This window comes from Diorhabda sublineata, chromosome 8 (assembly GCF_026230105.1).
Source record: "Diorhabda sublineata isolate icDioSubl1.1 chromosome 8, icDioSubl1.1, whole genome shotgun sequence".
Lineage (NCBI taxonomy): Eukaryota > Metazoa > Arthropoda > Insecta > Coleoptera > Chrysomelidae > Diorhabda > Diorhabda sublineata.
In genome coordinates, this window is record NC_079481.1 from 19,257,264 (window position 1) to 19,281,788 (window position 24,525).

The following is a 24,525-nucleotide window of genomic DNA, read 5'->3' on the forward strand; positions in this document are numbered from 1 at the left end:
TGGCAGACTGTTGGTGGTGAAATTTCGTTGTGGCATTGAATATTATCAATTGTTTATTTATTTTGTTAAAATTTTAAGACTTATTAAATGACAAAAATAGTTTTTTTTTATAAATATGTATAGTGTTCTTTCAACAATTAGAAGAGATAAAAATGCTCTGCTTTTATGATTGATACTTCTATAATAAATCTTATTTCTTACACATAAAATTTTAGGGTAGTCTACCTCGGCCACACAGGGCTGCTAGAGGTAGCTTCTCATTTTCAGCAGGTATAGAGGATCTACTGCAGTGTAATAAATAAAAACAAAACGATTCTTTGCCGTGCACACTTGGACAGCGGCTCTGAAAGCAATTTTGTCACAGAAAGACTACATTAAATGTTCAATATACCGTGCAATAAAATTAATAACGCTGTAAAAAGAGTAAGACAAGCTTTGATAAGAATTAACAATGGAACAAATTCATGTAATAGAATCTACAGCGTAGAAACCAAACGCTCAGTGATTCCGCTTATTACCGGAAAAATACCTACATTCAAAAAAACATTCGAAAAATTCGTTCAACATTTTATTGGCAGATCCAAATTTTCACTTTTTTGAAGATGTTCATTCACTAGGATCTCATATTTTTTGTTCAATTTTACTCTTTGGGGAAAAAGATTCAGTCATATTTTTCTTACAAAATACAGAAGTCGGTTGGGTACTTGGCTAGAAGTACAATGAGTCGTTTGCTTGGTTGAGTTGATCAATGACCTTGAGTGAATTGAGAAGTTTTGGCCTATCGAGGAATTAGGTTCAGGAAAGATTTTTTCAAAAGAAAAAATATTGTGAAGATTATTTCAGGAAACATTAAAAAAAGATAAATAATATGACGCAATTTTTACATTGAATCTGTTCTTCAAATAGGAGAACAGAATAAAACTCTAGGTCTATCTTAGGAGCCTTCAAGGGATTCAGATAATGTTGAGTTCCAAAGACAGGGAGAGAGACACACGATATGATGCATTTGTTGCTCAAGCCAAAACTCTTTTGCAATCCTTTCAAGCTAAACCAGCGCTCTCGATACTTCCGCCACAATTATCATGAACTCATCGAACTATTTCCCTCGACTCCACTCTCAAATCTTTCTAATACCAGAGCTAGTTCGTCAAACACTGCTCTCTCATCCTGTTGCTAATTCTGATACTTCGTTAAATCTACCTTCCTCCATTCAAAACTCCAATGCATTGATCCTATTCTTATTCACCTTGGTGAATACACTTGGGAAAACTCAAAAATTTATAACAAGTAAAGTGATACTAGATCAATATGCTTATATCCTGCATCAATCAGTCGTCATTTTCAGCTTCAAAGAGAGCGAACATTGAAATAAAATCTAAACATGGCAATTATAGGTATTAAATGCCTGCTCTAGTAGTGCCAAATATACATAATCTCATGCCCCAGCACTTCATCAACACTCAAACGCTCAATATTCCTATCGATCCGCTACTTGCTTCATAGTATATTCAAGTAATTCCAGTTACTCAAGTGCGTCGTTCTCAGTCATACTTCTAAACTGTCACATCTGACCATCTCCAAAATTCATTGGAGAGATTTTGGAATCTATCTCCTTATACTACTGAGGAAGAAGAATGCGAAATCCATTTTCAACCTTCTACCACCAGAGACAAAACCGGTCGATTAATTGTAAATTTACCTCTTAAACCTCAATATGTTCTGCTCGGTGACTCCCACCAAACCGCTGTTAAACACTTTTTCGCAGTGGAGCGAAAAATCCAAAAATGTCCTTCTCTAAAACAATCTTACAAAGACTTTATGTCGAAGTATATTAATTTAAGACATATTAAACCCGTTAAACTCCGAAAACCTCCGAGTATCCCACCTATCACATTCCCCACCATGCTGTTCAAACGTGCGACAGCCTCACTGCAAAAACCTTAATTGTGTTTGATGCATCATCTGCTTACTACTTCCGGCCTCTCCCTAAGCAATGTGTTAAAAATAGGATCTATAGTGCATAACTATCCTTTTAGCATAATTATAAGATTTTGGCAACACCACTTTGTTTTAATTGACGACATTGCAGAATGTATCGCCAGAATCTTCTTCACCACGCACAGTGCAGTCTATAGCATATAATTTGGCGAAACATTCCAGTGGATAGAAAAGAAACGTATCAGTACTAAACTGTAACATATGGAATGTTACTTAGCTATCTAATTTGAGCGAATCTTCAAACTACAGAAGAGAACTGTTAGATATTTACTCAGACTAAACAGCAGGGCTCACTGCAAGGACTTCTTTAAAAAATTAAAAATTCCGACTTTTCCTTTCTTAATCATCTTTGAATCCGTTTGCCTAATTCGTAAGTACGTTTTTCCAATTTAAAATCTACGATAATTACTAAACGGATAATATTGACCTTGATTTCTATTGTTTCCCATCCAGTAGGATTCTTTGGACTAATGAGTATTCCTATTAAAATCCTCTTACAGCAATTATAGTTATTGAAGAAAACCTGGGACGACCCTATTCCTGCACATCTTTGTAACATTTGGAAAAACTTTGTAGCGAATCGAAATTCCGTCTATACTTTCCAAATACCCCAACAAGTGACTTTACGTAACTCTATTCACATTGAGTTGCATGGTTTTTGTGACAGCTAGATAGACGCCTACGGAGCATGATAGAGCATGAGCATGATAAAGACTTAAAGAAAAGTCGAAACGTCAAAATTTATCTTTCTTTTAAAAACTATAAAAAAAACTAATTTTAAAACAGAAGAGACCTAAAATCAAGAACATTTAGATGCATTTATATATATATATATATATATATATATATATATATATATATATATATATATATATATATATATATATATATATATATATATATATATATATATATTGTTATGGTATGAATATATCCAAAATAAATTATGAAATAATAATAAGATATAAATAAAGCAATAAGTTCAGTGCTGTTATTCGGTTATTTAGAGCAGTTTATCACAATAAAATAAATAACATTCTTTATATTAAGTTTTGGCCAACACTATATTCTAAATTATTATTTAATTTTGACAAATCCTGTATAATCAAAGAATTTAATCCATAAATTGACAGTAAAAACAGGAGCACCAACTTCAAAAATTTATGTGACATACCAACATAAATTTTAAGGTTATAAATGATAAAATATAAAAATTTTGACAACTGCAATGATAAAATTAATAACATAGGAATGAAATAAATACAACAAAGAAATTATAGAATAATATTATTTGAATAAAGTCACAATAATTTAAAAATTTAGAAATGACAATTTAGTAACTAACTTTTAAAATAAATATCATTGGTTAAAAGAAAAAAAAAATCAACAACGAGAAAAAAAATTTTTTTTTGGCAAGAGAAAAAAGAGTAAAATAATTTAATTGAAATTTAAAAAAAAATTAAAATCTTGATAAAAAAGGCATAAAATATTCAAAGGATTGATAATTAATAATTGTATAAGTGTAGTAATAAGAAATTAGTGAAAACAATTAAATAAAGTGAAATAAGTGAGAATACTCACAAAGGGACAATTTCCAAGATAAAGAAGTTGTGAAAAGGAAAAGAACAGGAGTGGAACTACAGCGGAGTATCTGTTTATTCTGCAAGGCCGTAACAATTTCCAATTAAAAAAAAAAAAAAAATTAAAAAATACAACATAACAAACACTTAAGGTACTGTTCTATTAAGTTTAAGTATTTCTTTTAGTATATAATATTTGAGTTCACATTTCCATATAATTTAGTTTTATGAATGTAATTATGAGTATGAATGAATGAATGAATGTTTGTAAAATAAAATAATTGTAATAGCTAGTTAAGAAATTGTATATTTTGAATATTTTATTCATTATAAAGAACAGACCCGGTCTTAAAACTATTATGATCTGACCTTATAACCATAACAATTTATCGCAATAAAATTTTTTAATTTGACCTCACAATATAATACCCTGAGAATAAAAAAAATAATAATAACATAATAAAATAAAGAAATTCAAATAATTATTAATGGCGCCCAAATTAAAATCTGATTTTATTTAAAATAAAATTTATAAAAATAAACATTACACACTATTATCATACCATAACAATATATATATATATATATATATATATATATATATATATATATATATATATATATATATATATATATATATATATATATATATATATATATATATATATAAATTTTAGTATGAGTTTGTCTAAAAACTTTTCTCAAAAAATGCATACTTTTTGAATTATCAATTTTTTATATATTTATAATTGAATTTATGTTTTCTGATATATCATGGTTCGTTAATGCAGTTCTATTTTTTTTTATCGTGTTGATGACCTCTTAGTCTATTTTTCTGAGATACTGAGATGTCTACTCTATGTAGACAGCGTCACAATTAGTAAGAGGCGCTTGATATATAATATTAGTTCTTTTGTTTTTTGGTGTTTTAGATATTAATTTAGGGAAATATTTGGATAATGTATTATGTCCTTTATGACTTACACTAATATCATATTTACTGAAATAATTCGATAATTGTTGTGAAAGTCCTTGTACATATGGTAATGAAAAATGTTTATGCTTTGATGTTTTGTTTCTGTTTAATTTTTAAATTGATTGTAGTATCTGTTTATCCTTTTCTTGAATATTTTATTTATAACTTTTTCCGTATAATTATTCTCATTCAATGCAGTTTTTGCTTTTCACTGATCGTTTTTGTGACATAGGAAGACACGAATTGAAGTTTAAATATCTTGAGGACCAAGTTGGTTTCGTATACCATTCTGTTCCTATGTTATTGTTAATTTTATATAATGTGACATCAAGAAAAGGGATTTTCTTATTTTGTTCAACCTCGATTGTGAATTGGATTTTTTTGTTATAAGAATTGAATTTTTTATTTATGTTTTCAATTTTATTGTTTGGTACGGCAGTAATGCAATCATTCACAAATCGGAAAAAGTATGGAATATTTATATCAAGTTTGCTTAGGACAGTTTCCTCAAGATCTTCCATATATTGATAAAAAATGGGGAACAATGATAAATAAAACATTCAACAAAAAGATAAACAGATACTACAATCAATTTAAAAACAAAACAGAAACAAAACATCAAAACATAAAACATTTTTCCTTATATTAAAATCTAAAACACCAAAAAACAAAAGAAGTAATATTATAGTATATCAAGTGCCTTGTACTAATTGTGACGCTGTCTACATAGGGCAGGCATCTCAGTATTTAGAAAATATACTAAGAGATCATTAATACGATAAAAAATAGAACTACATTAATGAACCATGAAATATCATAAATACATAAATTCTAGTTTGATTTTATTCTTATTTAGATATTTATGATGAAGGTGATCTATTGATCAAAATAAATATGCAAATTGTCAGTGTCAATATCATATTTTGATAAAGACTTGAAGAAAAGTCGAAATGTCAATTTACTTCTATAATTTAAAAATTATTAAACAAAAACTAATTTTGAAACAGAAGAGACCTAAAATCAATTTTTTTTAAATCTCTAAAAGATAGATAATACATGACGTTTCGACACGTAGAAAAAGTGTCGCATCTCTGCATTGTTTTTCCGGTTACAATACAAAATCTGGATGTGCCGGAAAAGGGAAGAAAAATATCTTAAATTCATTATTAGACGCTAAACATTTGTCAAATTTAGCTAATTTTTTTTATAAGAAATATGCAAGTAAAGAAGATACAAAACTATGTATTACAGTTCATCAAATCTATTTATAGATGTAAAAATGAAAAAATAACACTGAATTAAGATTTCACAAATATCAATGTTGGCAAACCTCACACACACACGGCATATTATCAGCATCTGATAACAACAGATTGGGGCTGGAAACAACATCAACGTCGCATTATCCCCGAATTTACAGAATAGGAATTAATTCTGAAAGTATTGCTTAAAACTATTTGCTGCAGCTGTGAAACTGGTTGCAACAGTTTAAAACGTGGCTGCCAAAAACATTGTTCAAAATGCTCAAATTTATGACCAAACTGGCATGGTACTGAAAATTGCTCCAATATGGAAAAATAAACCTACGAGGAAGTTAATGGTTCAGATAAAATTGTGGATAAAAAACCAATGGAAAATGAAAATAATATTGTAGACGAAGAAGGTGATGGTCTTGAAGATTTCGAAAATCAACTAGAATTGGAAAGGATTGTCGAATCTTACGATGAGGAAATACCATCAAGGAGACAAAAACTAATGGATGATTAATTAGACTTCAAAATAAGGTATTTATAAATAACAAGAATCGCGTTATAAAAAATATTATAACTAATAACGTAATCAGAATGAGGAATCTAAATTCAATAGTACGATTTACATGTACATTATTAGAATTAAACAAATAAACTTTTTAACTTTAAAATTTACAACAATCAATGTTTTTTGATGAAATTGTACATATTGATTAAAAAAATTCACAAATTTGCGTTTTTTTAGATTTTTTGTATTTTCTGAGAATATTTACACTAATAATGTGTATATTGTTTTAAACAATCAGAAATGAGAAATTTGCACGAGGCACATCAACTTTTTAAAAATATTTTGACCCGAGAATTTTCGATTGAAAATTAGGGTGCTTTTTTGATATTAAATAAGTGAGATGAAAAAATAAATATTTTAAATCAAATAAAGTACAGTGTAGTTGGGACATAAAAAGGTAAGTTCTCACAAAATTTTGTAGAACACAATTTATTTTAAAGGATAAAAATAAAAAACCAACAACTTGGTTATTCGAATTTTTCACATAAATTTTGAGGTTATGTGAAAAATTGTGAATACAAGATGTAGATCGTTTTATTACCTACAACTTTGCCAGTTAACTTTATTGCATAGGACTTGTAGTTTTGCTGGAATTCAAGATAAACTATTTTTTACCCTTAAAACACACCTCCTCCCACTTCTCGAACTCAGGTCGCCCGTAATTCATTTTTATGAAATTTCCCTCCGTTTTCAATAGGTTTCATACTTCTTTTATTTTTTTTTTGGTTTCAAAAATTATCGACTCTGGTCTATTTCATTAATGTCCTAATATGACATTATGTTCCTGTTAGGACATATTATCGATAAGACATTGTAGTAAAGAATTTGCACTCTATTTCATAAAATTATCTAGTTTCACAAATACGAGATATGTGTAACGTTTAAACTAAAATTCGAAATCTAGCGCATTAGAAACGATTCGATTGCTAAAAACCTGAGTGAATTAACTTATAATATTAGTACGGATTACTCACTTAGAAAAGCAACAAAACGATTATAAGTGTATACTAAATAACCCATCAATTAGGAAGGAAGATGGAAGTTGGACACGAGATAATATGAAAAAAGGAAATAGATTCTCGGAACATTTACTTTACGATCGAACGAAACCAAAATATGCCAATAACAATAAAAAATGCCCAAATTCTTTATAATAACAATGGAAACTATTTGGGAATGACCTTAGACTTTGCTGGAGAGTCCACATTAAAAAGGATATGAAAAGAAAGAAGAAACTCCATATACAACAAATTGCTTCTCTACAAACAGAGGGAGAGAGAGAGAGAGAGAGAGAAATGCTCTTGTCAAATAATTGTCAAAATTTTAGACAAACGCGTGTAAAAATTAAAAAACAAATATAAAAATAACTAAATAGATAAAGAGATAAAACAATAGATAAAACAAATAAAAATGAAATTTCAATTTACAGAAGAAAACCACAATGAGTAACACAATTATAAGTAATAGTAATAAGTAATAAATCATAGTGCCTCCATGAGATAAATTAAATATTGAAATATGTCAAAATATTTTATTCCTCAACAAATTCTCCTCTCAATTGGATACAATAATTACAGCGAACCTGCAACGTCTCTAAACCTTTTAAAAATAATGTTTGTTCTTGCTCTGCAAACCAGACCTCAACAGCTTTTATTACCTCCTCGTTGGAAGAAAATTTACGACCTTATAAACTTTTTTTCAGTTGAGGAAAGAGATGATAGTCGGACAGAGCCAAATCTGGTAAATAAAGGGTAGTAATTCAAACCCTAAATTACGAATTTTTTCAGTTGACGAGGTTTTTGCATGGCAACATGAGATTTGTGTGCGTTGTCCCGCAAAAACAAAACACCTTTGGATAGCTTTCCGCGTTTTTTCTCTTTAATTTTTTCCCGTAGAGTGGTCAGTAATGTCAAATAGTCCAGTCATTGTTCTACTCTTATCTAAAAAATCATGATTACTCCATGACAATCCCAAAAAACTGAGGCAAGAACTTTTTCAGCAATTTTTTGGACACGAAACTTCTTAGGTCTTGGTGAACCAGACTGTCGCCATTCCATCGATTGTGGCTTTGTTTTTGGATCGTATAAATGTACCCATTCTCATCCCAATTCGGTTTAAGAAGTCTACATCGTTTTCAAATCGTGCACAGATCGATCGCAATGCTTCTATCCTTGCACGCTTTTGGTCAACATTCAAACATTTGGGGATCCATTTTGCAGCAATTTTTCTCATGTTCATATTGACGTGAACGCGTTCGTATGAAATATTCAGTGCTTCAGATATCCATTTTATCCCAATTCGACGGTCTGATAATCATGTCATGAACTGCATCGATATTTTCGGGGACTGACACAGAAACTGGCCTTCATGATCGGTCATCATCTTCAATGGAAAATTTACCTCTTTTGAAGCTTGCAATCCAATTTTTCACGGTCGCATATGAAGAACATTGATCCCTAAAAGTATTAAGCATATCTTCGTAAATCTGCTTACCTCTTAACCCTTTTAAATACAGGTACTCGATGGTGGCTTGATACTCCAATTTTCCGATTTTCACAATTTCGGTGGACATCTTTTTTCTTTTAATTTATTGCGTAACTGTGGTGTACTTTTTTGACGTCAAACTTTCCACTGACATTTAAATATAATAAGTTATTGTTCGTTGCTATGGTAACGTAATATTTTGTTTATGCATGGAACTGGTCTAGGCTAACTAGATATCAATACATTCTCTTAGTTCTATCGAATGTGGCTACTGTGGTATAGTTTTTGACAAGACCAAGCTCATTATAATTATTAATTATAGATATTAGTATATATTAGATAGTGCCCCTATATGTTCAGGCTATTTTGTCTGTGTTCAGTTGTTGTGCAATTTTGACAATTGATTTAAAAAAAAACATATATAGAGTTGTCAGAAAACAGTCAGTGTTTTATTTTTTTTTTAAGTTTATTTATAGTTTCTCCACTGCAAGGACTCACATAACCAATAGAACTAAGAAGAATTAGTAAGGACAAGGTCAAAAGAGAAAAGTCTTGAAGGAATTTAGAAAAATGACGCCGATGCCGATACTAGAACTGGCTGTTTGGGATCAAAATATTATGCCGAAAAGATAAGTGCTTAGAGGCAATAGATGGTAATCCACCAGACTCAACAATAAGTAGAAAAGAGAAGGATGAATGGGAGTGTAGAGATGCAAAAGCTCAATCTATTATTATTCCGGGTATATCAGATAAACATTTAGATATTATTAAAGAATGCATAATGGCCAGGAACAAATTGAGACACTTAAAAATGGGTTTGTAAGGACAAGTTCTTTGACTAAGATGGCATGATGGAGAAAATTATTAACTATGAAAAATGAGGAATTTTAAAAAATAGAAGACCTATTTTTAAAATTTAATACAACTATAAGAGATCTCAAAGATATGGGATCTATATTAGATGAAGAAGATAAAGTATGTCTTTTATTGTTTGCTTTACTGCCAAAATACAATAGTGTAGCCACTGTTTTGGAAACAATAGAAAATGTTAAGTTAGATTTCGTTAAAGCTAGACTGTTAGATGAAGAACTTAAAAATAATTCACAGTCGGACATTATAGAATCTAGTTTTAAAGCTTCAAATGGGTGCTATAAATGTGGAAGACAAGAACACTGGTTTTCACAATCTCCTAAGCGAGACAGAGGTAGATGTGGTTACAGAAGAAGTGGAAGAGGAAGAATAAGAAATAGAGGAAGAGAAAGATCATATACTCAAAATTCAGGGCAAGCTAACGTTATAAGAGAAGAAGAGAAAGAAGTGCAACTGTATGCAATAAATTTATGGAAAAATGACAATGATTTTGGATTCTGGAGCAAGTAATCACTTCTTGAAAGAGGAACTAGAAAAGTATATGGTAAATATAAGAAAGCTAGACACATTCATATTGCAAACGGTGACATTTCACAAGCAAATAAAATAGGAACTCTGAAAACAGAAACTCAAGGACAAAAGTTTTGTTTGGAAGGATTGATCGTTCAAAATATGAAACATAATTTGTTATCACTTTCGAAAATTACCTCAATGGGTCATACAATTATTGTAGAAAGAGAAAAGATGATTATACAAGGTAAACATTTGCATTTAAATTGTAAAAACAAGAATGGTCTATATGTCTTGATACTTGACAAAATAAGACATGAAGATGAGAAATGTAATGTTATATTAGATGAAGATATATGGCACAGAAGACAGAAAATAAAATTTGCTCTACATGTATGGAAGGTAGAGGTACAAGATGCCCAATTACTAATAGAGAAAGAAAATCAACCAAAATTGGCGAATTGATCCACAGCGACGTTTGTGGTCCAATGAAACCTACCGCTTTTGATGGATTGCGACATTTTCAAACCATTATCGATGATTATTCGCATTTTGTTGTAGTTAAAACTCTCAAAACAAAAAATGAAGCTGATAAATATTTAGTAGATTACATAGTAGAATTGGAAAGGCAAAAAGAAGTAAATGTTAAAGCGATTAAATTAGATAACGGGGGTGAATTTATAACAAATATATTTAAAGAATCCTGCAAGAAGAAAGAGGTTATTTTGAAGTATACAATGCCACATACACCGCAGCAAAATGGAACTGCCGAAAGAATGAATAGAACTCTATTAGAGAAAATTAGAACAAAAATAATAGATTCCGGTATGCCCAAAGAATTGTGGTGCGAGGCTCAAGACTTCAAGTTATGAATTAAATCGCCTGCCATCTAAAGTATTACCCAGAGGAAGGACACCATCGAAAATATGGAATAAAAGAAATGATTTGACAAAACTTAGAGTTTTTAGAAGTTGTTCATGGTACATACCATTACCAAAAGGATATAAACTAGACGTTCGATAATGGAATTTAAAGCGATTAATCAGAATAAAGAAACAAATAAGCAACAGGTGATATGTGAACCAAGAGAGATTATAGAGGAAACTTCAGAAGAAAATTTACAAAGAGATAATGATATAGGCGAAAATGATGCTACATCAAATAATGATGCTACATCAGATAGTTCAGACAATGAAGATAATACTCAAGAAAATGTTGCATTGCTAGAATTGTCATTAACCAGATAAGGTAGAAATGTAAAAAGGCCAGGAGATTTAGAAGATTATGACATATATATCGCTTATTGTTTCCTTAGTTCATCAAGAAGCTATTAAAGAACTAGAATGGTGAGAATCTATTGAGAAAGAATTTCAGTCCCACAAGAAATTGGAAACATGGATAGAAGTAAATGAACTAACTACCTGAGAATGTCAAAGCTATCGATACAAAATGGATTAATTAAAATAAAAGAGGATGGTACTAAGAAGTCTAGATTAGCAGCACGGGGGTTTCAAGAACCTCAACAAGGTATGGAATTTGATTATGCTCCAGTGTGCAGAGTTTAAACAATACGCTTGATGCTCTCAGTGGCCGTTGAAAGAGATTATACTATTAAACAAGTGGATGTACCTACAGCATTTTTAAATGGATTTTTAGATAAAGTTATATATATTGAGAAATCTCGAGGTCTAAAAAGTACGAGTCAATATTTTAAATTAAATAGAGCATTGTACGGACTTCGAAGCTCACAAAATGTTGGAACATAAAGTTTAATGAAATTATGACAAAGTTGCAGTTTAAAATATCTGAATATGTTTATTGTTTGTATTTTAAAGATCAATTATACTTAGTGCTATATGTAGATGATGCTTTAATTATAGGAAAAGAAGAATTCGTAGACACCTTAATTGGAGATCTTTATAGCGAATTTAAAGTGAAACAAATGAGTTCCATCATTCTTAGGAATGCAATTGAATTTATAAAAAAAGGATTAAAAGTACAAAAGACCAACATGATAAAACGACTTTTAAAAGAATTTGAAATGAAAGAGACAAGATCGATTTCGACACCAATGGAAGTAAATTTTAACGTACCTGAAGATGAAATAATTATAGAAAATAAGTCATATAGAAGATTAATTTGCAGTCTTATGTAGATTTCAATAACTACCAGACCAGATATATCTCAAAGTGTATCACTACTTAGTCGTTATTTAGATAAATCTACCAACAGCACTTGGAATGCAGTCAAGAGAATTTTGCGTTAACTCAACTTTTCATTAGAATATTGTTTATTATTTGGAAAAGAATCCCATAAATTGCTTTCAAGGAAACAAAATTGTGTGGCCATTAGTTGAATGGAAGCAGAATATATTAGCGGCTCGGAGTTGTTATTTTAGGAATTTTTGGCAATAGAAATGTTTAGATTGTTAATACATTTAAATTGAGGGGGTGTATTAAATATAGATATTAGTATGTATTAGATAGTGCCCCTATATGTTCAAGCTATTTTGTCTATGTTCAGTTGTGCATTTTTGACAATTAATTTAAAAAAATAGAGTTGACGTCTTTGAGTTGTCAGAAAACAGCCAAAGTTTTATTTTTTTATTTAAGTTTATTTGTAGTTTTTCCACTGCAAGGACTAACATAACCAGTGTTCATAGTAATTGAAACCCATCTGGACATATAACTCTGGGGCTACAGAAAAAGTTACATTGAAGTAATACAACGATTTCAAAATAGAGTATCGAGAAACAACGGATTTTACATGCCAACGTTATCCAGTTATATAATTCCAATTTAGTGAGAAGGCTCAATAGAATCAAGTAGTTTGAGTAAGTGAACTAGTTTAAATGACAGTGTTAATCAAAAGCAAAGTACTGTGCGATTATCGTCTAACACATTAATGGTAATGTTGCTCAACTTATTAGACATTATGATATACTAATGAGTAGGACCTTAGTATTTGAGAATTTCCACGTTGATTGAGCTTTGAAAAAAAAAATTGCTTATTGATCTTCATGATCAGATTTTAATTTCTTAAAAAATGTACAACTTACTTACCATTTCGTATAGCTCTTTTTTCATAAATGGTTTGGAAATCATCAAAAATTTTTCAAAAATGTAATTGGCATTTAGAATGTGAACTTGTCTGAGTTGAATAGGTAGAGCCTCTTGTATATATGCAAAAAAGACTTTGAGTGCATTCAGCTTTATTCTTGTAAGATGCATAATTCCCACCTGAAATGTCAATTTGCATAGTGTAACTACAAATGCAATACAAATATGAAATATGAGAGGTGTATTGTGGTCCGAGAATTGCAATTTTATAGGAGTTACATTTATCAGTATATCATTTCAACTGTTTACGCAAGCCATTACCAGATAATGTCTTATAGAATGAAAACTAAAATGCAATGTAGAAAAATCTTCGACCACATGATCAACAGGTAATGTATGTGTCAGAAACTTTGGGAATAACTGTATTCTTAAAAAAATCTTCGACCTCGATAGCTTTATTTTTCAACATTCGTATCTATTAATAAAAATTGAATAAGAAGTTACACTTAAAATTTAGATGATTATAAAGTACAAAATTAATATAGACAATACAAGCTTTCCAAATGTGTGTTTGAAATAAATGTTGATTATATACTTACTCCTTTGATGTCAATAATGAAAATCAATCCATCAGGGGGATTTGAATACAAGTAAGCATCGATTATTGCAAAAGCTCTTTTTATTTGCGGTTCGATGCAAAAGTTATAATAGGAAGTATCTTTCAGTGAACCCAGTGCAATGGCGTAATTTTCTTCAGTTCTATTAGGAAATACTGCTATATTCCTAAAAAATGGAAATTAATCAGTTAATTCTCATATGAATGGTTATTCGAGATAAATCCTACATAATTTGATTTCTTTTCTATAACTTTGCAAGTGCCTGTAGCGAATTCTATCAAGTTTTTATTTGCCACAAACATTTCTAATTACGTTTGTAAGGCCGTGATTAGACGTACATTTCCAAAAAATCTTACATATACATATATATATTTCTTTAATTTCTTATTTCTTAGACCTTTTGATATATTTGCATTTAAATCTTTTTGATTTTAGGTCTCTTCTGTTTTAAAATTAGTTTTTTTGATAATATAAAATAAAGGAAAATATAAATTGCACAATAGATATCGTTATCAATTTTCTGTTTCACTTCTTCAGGGCTGTCAATGTTAATTTTGGGTCTTCTTTTTGGAAGGATATTGTGGAGTGTAAGAGAAAAGTCATTGGGTTTTTCTGTAGAGGAGTTTCCTGCGGAACTTTTGATTTTCATACTTCTAGACTTACAACATGTATAGAAAACAATCAAGGCAAGATAAGTGAAATTGTAGTATATGTAAGCCAAGACATATTTTTCTCAACAAACGACTTGTTTATGAGTCTGTCCAAAGTTTTTGGAGAATTGGTCCAGTTCGTGTTTTGTTGTCTGTAGGTCGTTCACGTTGATGTAACTAAGCTTCAGCGGTTTCATTTTAAGTATATTTGGACTACAGTCGTAATCAATTGTTACGGGATGAGGTACGTGAGGAATGTTTGTTTTTCTGATACTAGCCAGTATTTGGGTAATGCCAACAAAAGCAGAACATTCTGAGTATAACTGTAAAATATATTTTTCATTCACAGTTTATGTTTTGGTTTTTGTGCTCGGGAAACTAATACTAACGTGTACCGATTCAGCTGCTAACTAAAAGTCCATTAACTGCGTAGTCCTCTTGAAAAAGTTGGTCCTTGAGAAGGCCCTATAGGAAAAAAACACAGAGTATCAGGTCACATGACTGTGCCGGCCACTCAACGAATCGTCGTCGTCTCCCTATGCATTCTCCGAAATCAACACAAAGCGCGTAATGCGACGAAGTTCAATCCTGCATGGGATGACGGATGTTAGCGACTGTTGGATCGTGTCAACGTTAATTTTCGAGCATTTCCAGATAACTTTGACCTGTTACGTGACCGTTAAAAATTTCCGGCTCAGGAGACCTCCCGCTTGGATATCTGCAGATTTTTCTAGATCGTTGCCCGACTTATACCAACCTCTGTATTATGTTCAATAACTCAATAAACAAATATCATATTAATTTTGTGTGAAGTTATACTTACAATTTTAGAATAGCTTATTAGCTGAAAGTTATGTTCCATTAATGAATTGCGGCGTGAGTGGTCGAACGGTATATTTTATTTGCGTTATGCGCAAAAAGTACTCGTTGACTACTTCGATTGATGAGGAGGACTGCTTTGCATTTACTCACAAAAAAAGAAATAATAGGTATAGGCAGAATATTTACACTAATATTCTGGTGATTGAAGAAGATCAGATTGACGGCTAAATGTGACATTTGCTTTATGGGACAAACGAAGTGTTAAAACGATAAATTACAGACAATTGAAAGAAGAGATTAAAAAAGTAGAAGATAATATGTTACCAAACAATTTTTACACAACTATCGTTTCAGATAGCTTAACAATCTACCTGAATAGAGCACAGGTAAAAATATATATGTAAGAATTCCAAAACTATAGTCTCCTAAAATTTCCGGCTCGAACCATAATAAAAAGCGAAAGAATATATGAAACTTAGATTGAAATAGAATTAGATAACTTTGATACGACATCGGTACAGTAACAAGATAAAGGTATGCTGAAGATATAACAGTTACGAAAAAAGGCGATCTTTAATTATAATAATTCAAAAATAGTTCAAAAATATGCTTCTATTAACATATCGCTTGCCTATTTTGAATCTGATTTATGGTTCTTAAGCACAAATTAGGGCTATCATCAGCATTTGTTGGAAGTCGTGTTCTTCTATTGCTTTCCAGAGATTGACCCCCTCTTAAAATTCTATGAATGGAGAAATATTTGATGAATTGATTGTTATATCAATAATACCTATAAAGCTAGTAAATGTAGTTATAGAAACAGTAGCAAAGTGTTCGATGGATAATTAATTTGCCGTGATTCTAGCTTCATTTTGTCAGTGCATCTCAGTTATTGTCTCGTGAAATTCAATTAAACAAACATTAACCTCCTATGAATGTATAATATAATATGAAAGTGACATAAGCATTGATCATATGATTAAAATTGACTTTCTCATAATTTTATTACAAAATAAAGTCACTTACGTCACTGTACAGGTGAACTTATTTTCCTTACTATCGATATCCCTGTTCATGAAGATTTCTGGTGAGGTCGATTTATATTTAAAAAAGTTTTCTATGGTGATTTTGGTTTCATCTAGATTATTTTTACACGCCAATAAAAAGATCACTACTTGTTCATCTGACATTCGAGGAATATTTCGTTTAAATGATAACCAATTTTTTATATCTTCAATATTTGATTTAGTTGTTCGGTTCTCTTTCAAAATATCTTCAGCTTTAAATCCATGCTTAGGTATCGTTGACATTCTTAAAAAAATTAAAAGAAAATGGTTAGTATATGCCAAGTCAATTCAATTGCATATTTATGATCAACGATATGTGTAAGAAATTTCCAAAATATGTATAATTCCAATATTAAAACTTGTTCAATTGTCCTTTAGTAAATCATGGTAGGTCAATCAATGAATATCTCGTCCAAAAAACAATTTTTAAATAAGAACCCTACGCAAAGAAACTAATTTATATGGAAAAATTTATCATTACATTTTCGATCCCATTTTTTAGGATGGATTTCATTCAGAGACAAAGGAAGAATGATAAAAACTAACAGTAGTTATTCTTCTTATTTTTCTAGAATTCTTTATTTTGTTATATCAAAGTAAATGATAGCAACGATTTATTTTTAGCCAAAAGCGTCTCTCGGTTTAATATTATATTAAAAAATTCACTAAAAGTAGCATGTTCTTCATGAACAGCACCCAATCAGAACTAGTGTCCTCTTTTTTCTAACGACTGTAATTACCAGTATTGATTGGCAGCATTTTTATAATAATGACAAGAATATATTTTTAAAGTGTGGCACTAATTACTGAAGGGTTAGATTTATCAATATTTATCCGAATATCTAATCATTTTCTTCACGTTTCAGATGATTCTGAGAAATTTTATCCTTTAAATTTTTAATTGTTTTTATATATCGAAAATTTACTTAGTTGGTTTTTGCGTCTCATTAGGGCAATTTACATAACAGAAGAAATATTTTTTTTAATAACTACGTAACCATAATTAGAATAATATGTATATTATAAGAAGGTACAGATATATTATACATGGTGGTCCACCAACGAAAAGTTTGCACCTAGCGTTTTTCTTTTTCTGTAATTAAATTCAAAAATGCTCGGACACGTCGATTTTGTTTTTGGGGGAGGACACATTTTATACATATTATTCGATCTGCGCCTTTAACACCCCAGCGGGGGTGAGTAACAACCCTAAAATTTTAAATGGAAAGAGGGGTCTGATATATCATTTGAAAGGGTACAAAATTGTCTTTCTGATGATACCCTATTTGTTGAATTTTACTAAAATTAACGCGAATTAACGCGAAAACGGCTTTAAAGACATTAAGCCGATAAATTAGGTATTAATGAAAAATACAAATAAGCTTTAATTATTACGAGTTTGTTTGTTGTTTCCAATGTTTGTTATTTTACCATGCTTTATAAAAAAAAGTAAACTAGCCGTTAAATTGATTTATTAAAACCTTACATTAACAAAGGTTGAAAATGTGACCCATTTGATTCCATACAATAATGTAGATTTTGTTCCAATCTACTTCTAACATTTTGTAGCATATCAAGTGTTATGTTTCTGCACCCTGCTGTAATTGGCGAAAATCTTTTATGGACTCGAGCTTCGTGTCAAAACATTTATTTTTTAAGTGTCCCCAAAGAAAAAAGTCTAAAAGCGATAAATCCGGTGACCTGGAAGGCCATTCAATTGGGCCCCTTTTTCCAATCCACCGTCCAGGAAACCAGTCATCTAAGAACTGTCTTACAGGAACCACATAGTGTGGAGGTGCTCCATCATGCTGAAAATGAAGTCGATCAGCAGTATGATTTTGGTCATCCTCAATTATTTGTGTTATTAAAGGATCAATTGTTCTGGAATGGAATAAATCATTTTGTATCGAGAAATTAAAATAACCAAACTGAATCAATGAAGAGACTAAATCAAACTTTGTAAATTATTTTTCTACACGTATCTGCAGTTTTTATTTCAACAAAAAACGCAAACGATTAGTGAGGAATTTAGTTCTGATAAATAATGTCGTGTTTTTGAAATCCTATTTTCCTTTAAATTAAATAATTCAGGAATGATTGTAGTTATTTTCACTCGCAATTATTAAAACTTATTTGTATTTCTCGTTAATATCAAAATTATCGACTTAATGCCGTTTTCGCATTAGAATTGGAGTTGATTCTGGAATGTTATCGGGCGAAATGGCGGTAGAGTTGCTCTGGATCTCTGGGCACAGTACAGTGGACTCAGGGGCAATGAACTTACCTTACCTTAAGCCGTTGGGGTAGAAAAAACAAAGAGGCCTGGATCTTAGTCAAATAGCTAGAGACTAGAAGACGGGAATACTGCATCTGAGAGACGGGAGGCAAAAACTCTGGTAGGTCTAATCACAGAGCACGCGGAAGTCGGTTATCATAAATTAAGTAAAATGAGATGACGAAAAGTAATTTAGTGTTATATTTGAAATCAATACCATTTCATATAAAGATGCTGAATAATTTTACAATCCTCCGAAAATTATTTTCGAACTTTTGTGGATTCGTTAAATGACTTCGTTCTAAAAGTCCACCAGCGAATAGATTTTTGCAAGAAGCTGGCTAAGTGCTTGGATTTCTTATCCATGATTTGAATAAGAAATGAAATATAAAATATCGCTAGACATTTTTTAGTCTTTAGTCAAATTTATTATGATAGTGATATTGCGTAAGTTATTTTTCTCATCAAAGTATATACTAATCTTTTACATGTTATATTTTTAATCCACCATAGTTATCAAACAGAAAATTTCAATTTTTTTTAATTCAATTTAACGTGCCTCGACAACGCTGGTCATTAGCATGGAAACAAAACAAGAAATATGAAAGTTATATAAAGGACTTTAAAAATGGTTACAATACATAAATTGTCTTGAATTGTATTTTGTAATACAGGATGTTAGCTTTGAGGAACTCCAAGATTTCCTTGATTTCTGCGGGGCAGTTGTGTGTTTCCTTAAGGTTAGATTTCAGATTCAATTGCTGATATGTAGTTTGCAGTCGACGAGAAGAAACGTGACAATTTTTCAGACTCTCAGAAGATGTCAAATAACCATGAGTAAGTTTGGTGTGGTTAATACAGAATCTTTCTATTAACAAAAGTTCTCTCCTATTAAAAAAATTTAGGGGAATGTGAGAAGTAGATGGATGGAAGTTGTGTAATTTGGTCGTATTATTGCTCTTTAGATCCAGTCAAGAATGAGGTCAGTTTTTGAGATAATTCTCCAGCTGAGTTAGGAATTCAGAAGGGTTGTAAAGACTTCTTTAGCATGATTAAAGTATGCGAAGGTGAGAGATATATAGGTATATATATATATATATATATATATATATATATATATATATATATATATATATATATATATATATATATATATCTTAAAACACCGATATTCACGTCGTATGACCCCTTAAAATGGATTCGTCGCGATGTCGTCGTTTGGCACGAACCGCTACACTTTATAGTTAGTTAAAAGAGCAGATATGAGAGAAAACGAAACATGATTTCTAAGTGAGAAAGCTGGAAAAAAATATATTTTTTTATAAGTATATAATCAATTTCTAAGGAATTTTTGTAAGAAATTTACACATTCCATAATTTATCATCGGAATGGTAAGTTTTCTCGTTTCTTTCTTCCTTCTCGCATTCGCTTATCTTAGTTTTTTAGAATCTGTCCCTTAAGAAAGTTCAACATCCTACGCCTATGGAATACTATGAATACTTCTAGATTTTAGAGAGTAATGAGGATTGATTATTCTCGCATTAGAAAGTGGAGTATTGATGTATAAACTTAGGATTATAACATTAAATGTATCTAAAGTATGGGATTACAAAAAATAATTATTGAAAATTACTCAAAGCGATATGTATCTTGTAACAGAAGAGAACAAATAATTTAAAACCGAAATAACATTTCTTCAGTTTGTAGTTTATCTCTATTCATTCGTATTCAGATCGTGTTTGATTTATTGAACAATGTACAGCATTGAGTTTTCTTGCATGCAAATATTTTCAAGTGGTTTATGCTGAGGTCCACCTTCCATTTAAACAACGGTTGACAATATCGAAAAAAACGTTAGATTGGATACAGCCGTCGTATGATCTTCGTTCATTACACAATATACAATCGTTGTAGATTTTCTCTAATATGTGTTAGAATTATCACATGAGTATTAGAAGAAAAATAGCTGATGTGAATTATATAATAACAGTTGTTAAATGCGAATTCATGTTGATGAATAACATATAAGTATCAAATGAAAATTTGCGTTTGCGATTATCATGCATAATTTTTAGAATGTATTATTAATTGATCAGTAGTGCTGAATATTTCATCATATGTTATTTCAATATATTCTTTATGTAAATGGTAATCAGGATTGCAATGTAATATTAACGATTGCGTCTTGATTTTCGGTCTATTTTGAAAGAAAATTAGTTAAAAACCAGGTAAAAATTGACGTTTTGACCTATAGCGGTCTTTACCAAAATATGACTTACTACTGAAAATTTGAAGAATTATATTAATCAATAGATAACCTACAATATGAATATGAAAATAAAAACCTGTTTTAACCACCAAAAATAATATTTTCTTGGTTATTACATTTCAAAGGCATGCACAGCAGCCATCAATTGCGTCATTTATAGTTTCATTGAAATTTATTAAATAGAGATATCAATTTTATACACATTGCTATTTTTTATCATTGACAATTTTCCTATGTATGTAAATAATTTCAAAAAATTATATTTTCTTTGCATTTGATTCCATTTTTGAACTTTTATAACTGAATGTATGTTTTTTAGATATCTTATGAAGTTCAATGTTTTTTATTGTATTTAATTTTTATGATATTCCAATTTATTTTCTAAATGCTGAGATATCTGTCCTATGTAATCAGCGTTACAATTATTACAAGGTACTTGATATATAATATTACTTGTTTTTGGGGTTTTAGATTACAGTCGAGTGAAATATTTCGATAATATATAAATGTCTTCCAGACTTTCAATCATATCATATTTGTTTATTCGATATTTGTTGGAAAAGTCCTTTCATGTGTGGTGAGAAAAAATGTTTTACGTTTTGATTTTTGATTTTGCTCTTTAATTGATTATAGTATCTATTCATCCTTTTATTGAATATAAGTTATTCATCATATTATTCATAATAGGTAGTTTCTTGAAATTTTATGAGGATTTAGTTTACTTATTTCTGTGTCTATGTCTCTCAATTTAATTTCTTATTCCCGAATTCACAACTCTGTAGAACTGTATATTGTAGAACGCGTTGAGGATGATAACAATTCAGAATTCAAAATGCAAGAAAACAATTGTAACTATAATAGTACCTTTGAGTATACCATGAACTCAATCAAAACTACGACAATTTAATAAGAAGGTCCACTGATAGAAAATGACAATTTCATTGTTTCCACGTTTTTTTTATTGTCAGGTTATACGGGGGTTGCTAATTTAGTTTTGAAATACGACAACACTGATTTAAATATGGCAAATATGACGTTACCATAATGAAATTTTTTTAGTGATGGACTTATTCAGAACGTGTAGTCACAGGTACTTGAAGAATCCATCTTGACCGAAATATGGAATTTAATCGCTAATATCGGCTGTTGTGCTAGAAAATTTCGCTGTGCGTAAACTGATATTGCAAGATCGTCATGTGACCTACCGTGAGATTGATGCATAATTCGGTATTAGTTCCACTTGCATATATTCAATATTGCATGAGCATTTAGCTGTCAAAAAGATTTGCTGGCGTTGGATACCGCATAATTTGGCAATCGCTTCAAAAAACAGCTCGTAGCGATTGGTGTGAAGAAATGCTGAAAAAATTGATGGTTCATCCGCCTCACAGTCCTTATTTGACACCCAATGATTTCTTCTTATTCGCGCAGAGTAAATATAAATTTTGAAGTCAACGTGTTTCTACACCTGAAGATGCGGTTGATGCGTACAAATCACACGTTTTGGAGGTACCTCAATCGGAATGAACAATTGGTTCAACGGCATGCAAAAGCATATTGATCTTAATGGAGAATATTTTATAAAACAATAAAGCTATATCCAATTGAAAATATTTGTTTTATTTGTCCATCTGAATTTATTGACGATAAATATATAATATTTTATGCATATAAATTTTTCTGTTTCTGATGGTTTAAATGGAGTGACTTGTTGCAATTACAATAAATATCTATATATTGATTTTATGAAATGCCAATTTTCTCATTCCTTATTTTAAACTAACTCCAAAGAATACCGTGTCTAAATTGATATTTGGTTAAACCATTACCAAACTCGGGTTTCCTGCCGAACATTCTCGTTTTACTATTTTATACCCTATTAATGGTATTCAAGTAGAAAATAACTTCGAAATTCATTATTTTGACCTTTGTTTATTTTGAAGAAAAATTACAAATATAAAAATGGTGGAACCAAATACGAGGGCCGTTTTATTTTCAACTCCGATAAGCTATAAATAAAAGATAAGTTTGTACAAAACAATCATTTTATCACCAAAAGTTTGGTACACTTACGTTTAATTTTCGACATAATCACCGAAGAGATTGAGACATTTGTCATATTTGTGGACAAGCTTATCAATACCCTCCTCAAAGAAAGTTGCCGCCGATATAGCCTAACCGTTCAGTAACAATAGATTCCAAAACAGGCCTTGAAACTTCTGAAATTCTGTAGATAGAACCATTTTGTCAACTCTTTGAACCAGGTCATCTGAAACGACAGTTTTGCGTCCTTGGCCCTCTTTATCATGTATATCATTACGGCAATCTTTAAACTTTAGACACTATTCACGCACATCATCACTCATGAAGTTTTCCCCATACACACGATTCATTCTCCGATGGATTTCTGCAGCACTATGGCCTTCAGCCTATAGAAAACGAATCACACTTGGCAATTCACACTTGGCGGGAGCATCAATAATGACGGACATGTTTACGTGGCTGTAGCTCAACGCCGACTGACACCTGCATGTCACCAATGGCAGAATGTGTAGCGCGAGAGTTTCGTAGTCGTCTACAGCGCATGTCCATTTTTTTCTGCACGTGTAGCGTCTGGACGGATCGATCTGAGGTTGATAAAAAACGGCACTCGTATATAATTAGAATGAACCAAGTATATAGGGAAATTTTTATTTTTGTTATTTTCGACTTTTTTTATATCATCATTAGTTCTCTGTTTCTACGTTTTCTCCAGACACCATCGCCCATGTTTCTGTTGCATGGTCTTATTTCATCTGAGTCAGCTCTGATTTTAACAACTCTTAAAGCAGTTTTTTACTCTCAGTTTTTTTAATGGCAATCCTACGGCTCCGATAGCTTGTAAAATTATCTATCTGTCTTATTTTTTTCGAGTTTTGTACAATTTAGACTAACTTTCCAAATTTGCGAGAAAAAGTTGTTCAAGTGATATCAATTTAATTGGTTTTATTCATGAAGCCAATAAATATGAACCTGAAAATGTTGACTATTCTAGTTGCACTTACCTTATAGAAATATAAATATCAAAAACTTTCAAGATTAAGAACTGCTTTTATAAAACTAACATTTAAACCTTACATCAATGATTTAAATTAACTATTTAGACATATACCTGCAACTTGGGAAGATTTAAATGGAACTTAATTGATTAATTGTTTCATACTGTTAAATGAAAAATTATTGTGAATCTTATCGTAAAACATAAAAATATACTTTGTATTTTTAATAACTTTCAACGTAAGGACAAAATTTAATGGATAAATCAAGTTATTACATATTTTACATACAGTATACGTCAATTTTCTTGAGAATAAATAATTTGATATAAAATACGGGGAAAATTTTGTAATAGAAGCGATTAATTGAGGTAATTCTGCTTGTATTAATTATAGCAATAGTCTATGTTCAATTTTCTTGTACAGGGTGTGTGATTATGAAACTGAGTTGCGGGTATTTTGTATCTATTATCCATCCAATAACTAGTTTGAAG

General features: G+C 30.5%; 1 protein-coding gene and 1 long non-coding RNA gene across 3 annotated transcripts in view; one reads left to right on the forward strand and one right to left on the reverse strand.

Moving 5' to 3' along the window:
* LOC130447398 (alpha-tocopherol transfer protein-like) overlaps positions 1 to 24,188 on the reverse strand; it is a 31,857-nt gene extending 7,669 nt beyond the window's left edge. The window contains exons 1-4 of one of the 2 annotated variants that reach the window (XM_056784193.1): positions 17,938 to 18,332; positions 16,411 to 16,695; positions 13,895 to 14,078; positions 13,299 to 13,475 (exon numbers count right to left, since the gene is read on the reverse strand). In XM_056784193.1, the coding sequence (XP_056640171.1) occupies positions 13,299 to 13,475; positions 13,895 to 14,078; positions 16,411 to 16,695; positions 17,938 to 18,023 (732 nt within the window). In that variant the 5' untranslated portion in view covers positions 18,024 to 18,332. Of the gene's footprint in view, positions 1 to 13,298; positions 13,476 to 13,894; positions 14,079 to 16,410; positions 16,696 to 17,937; positions 18,333 to 24,040 lie in introns of those variants that run through there. The other variant, XM_056784194.1, reaches the window with a different exon arrangement.
* Positions 5,434 to 22,607, forward strand: LOC130447400 (uncharacterized). Its single transcript, XR_008910244.1, has 2 exons — positions 5,434 to 13,069; positions 22,056 to 22,607. It is a non-coding gene; the product is annotated as an uncharacterized LOC130447400 (long non-coding RNA).
* Positions 24,189 to 24,525: the final 337 nt, after the last annotated feature.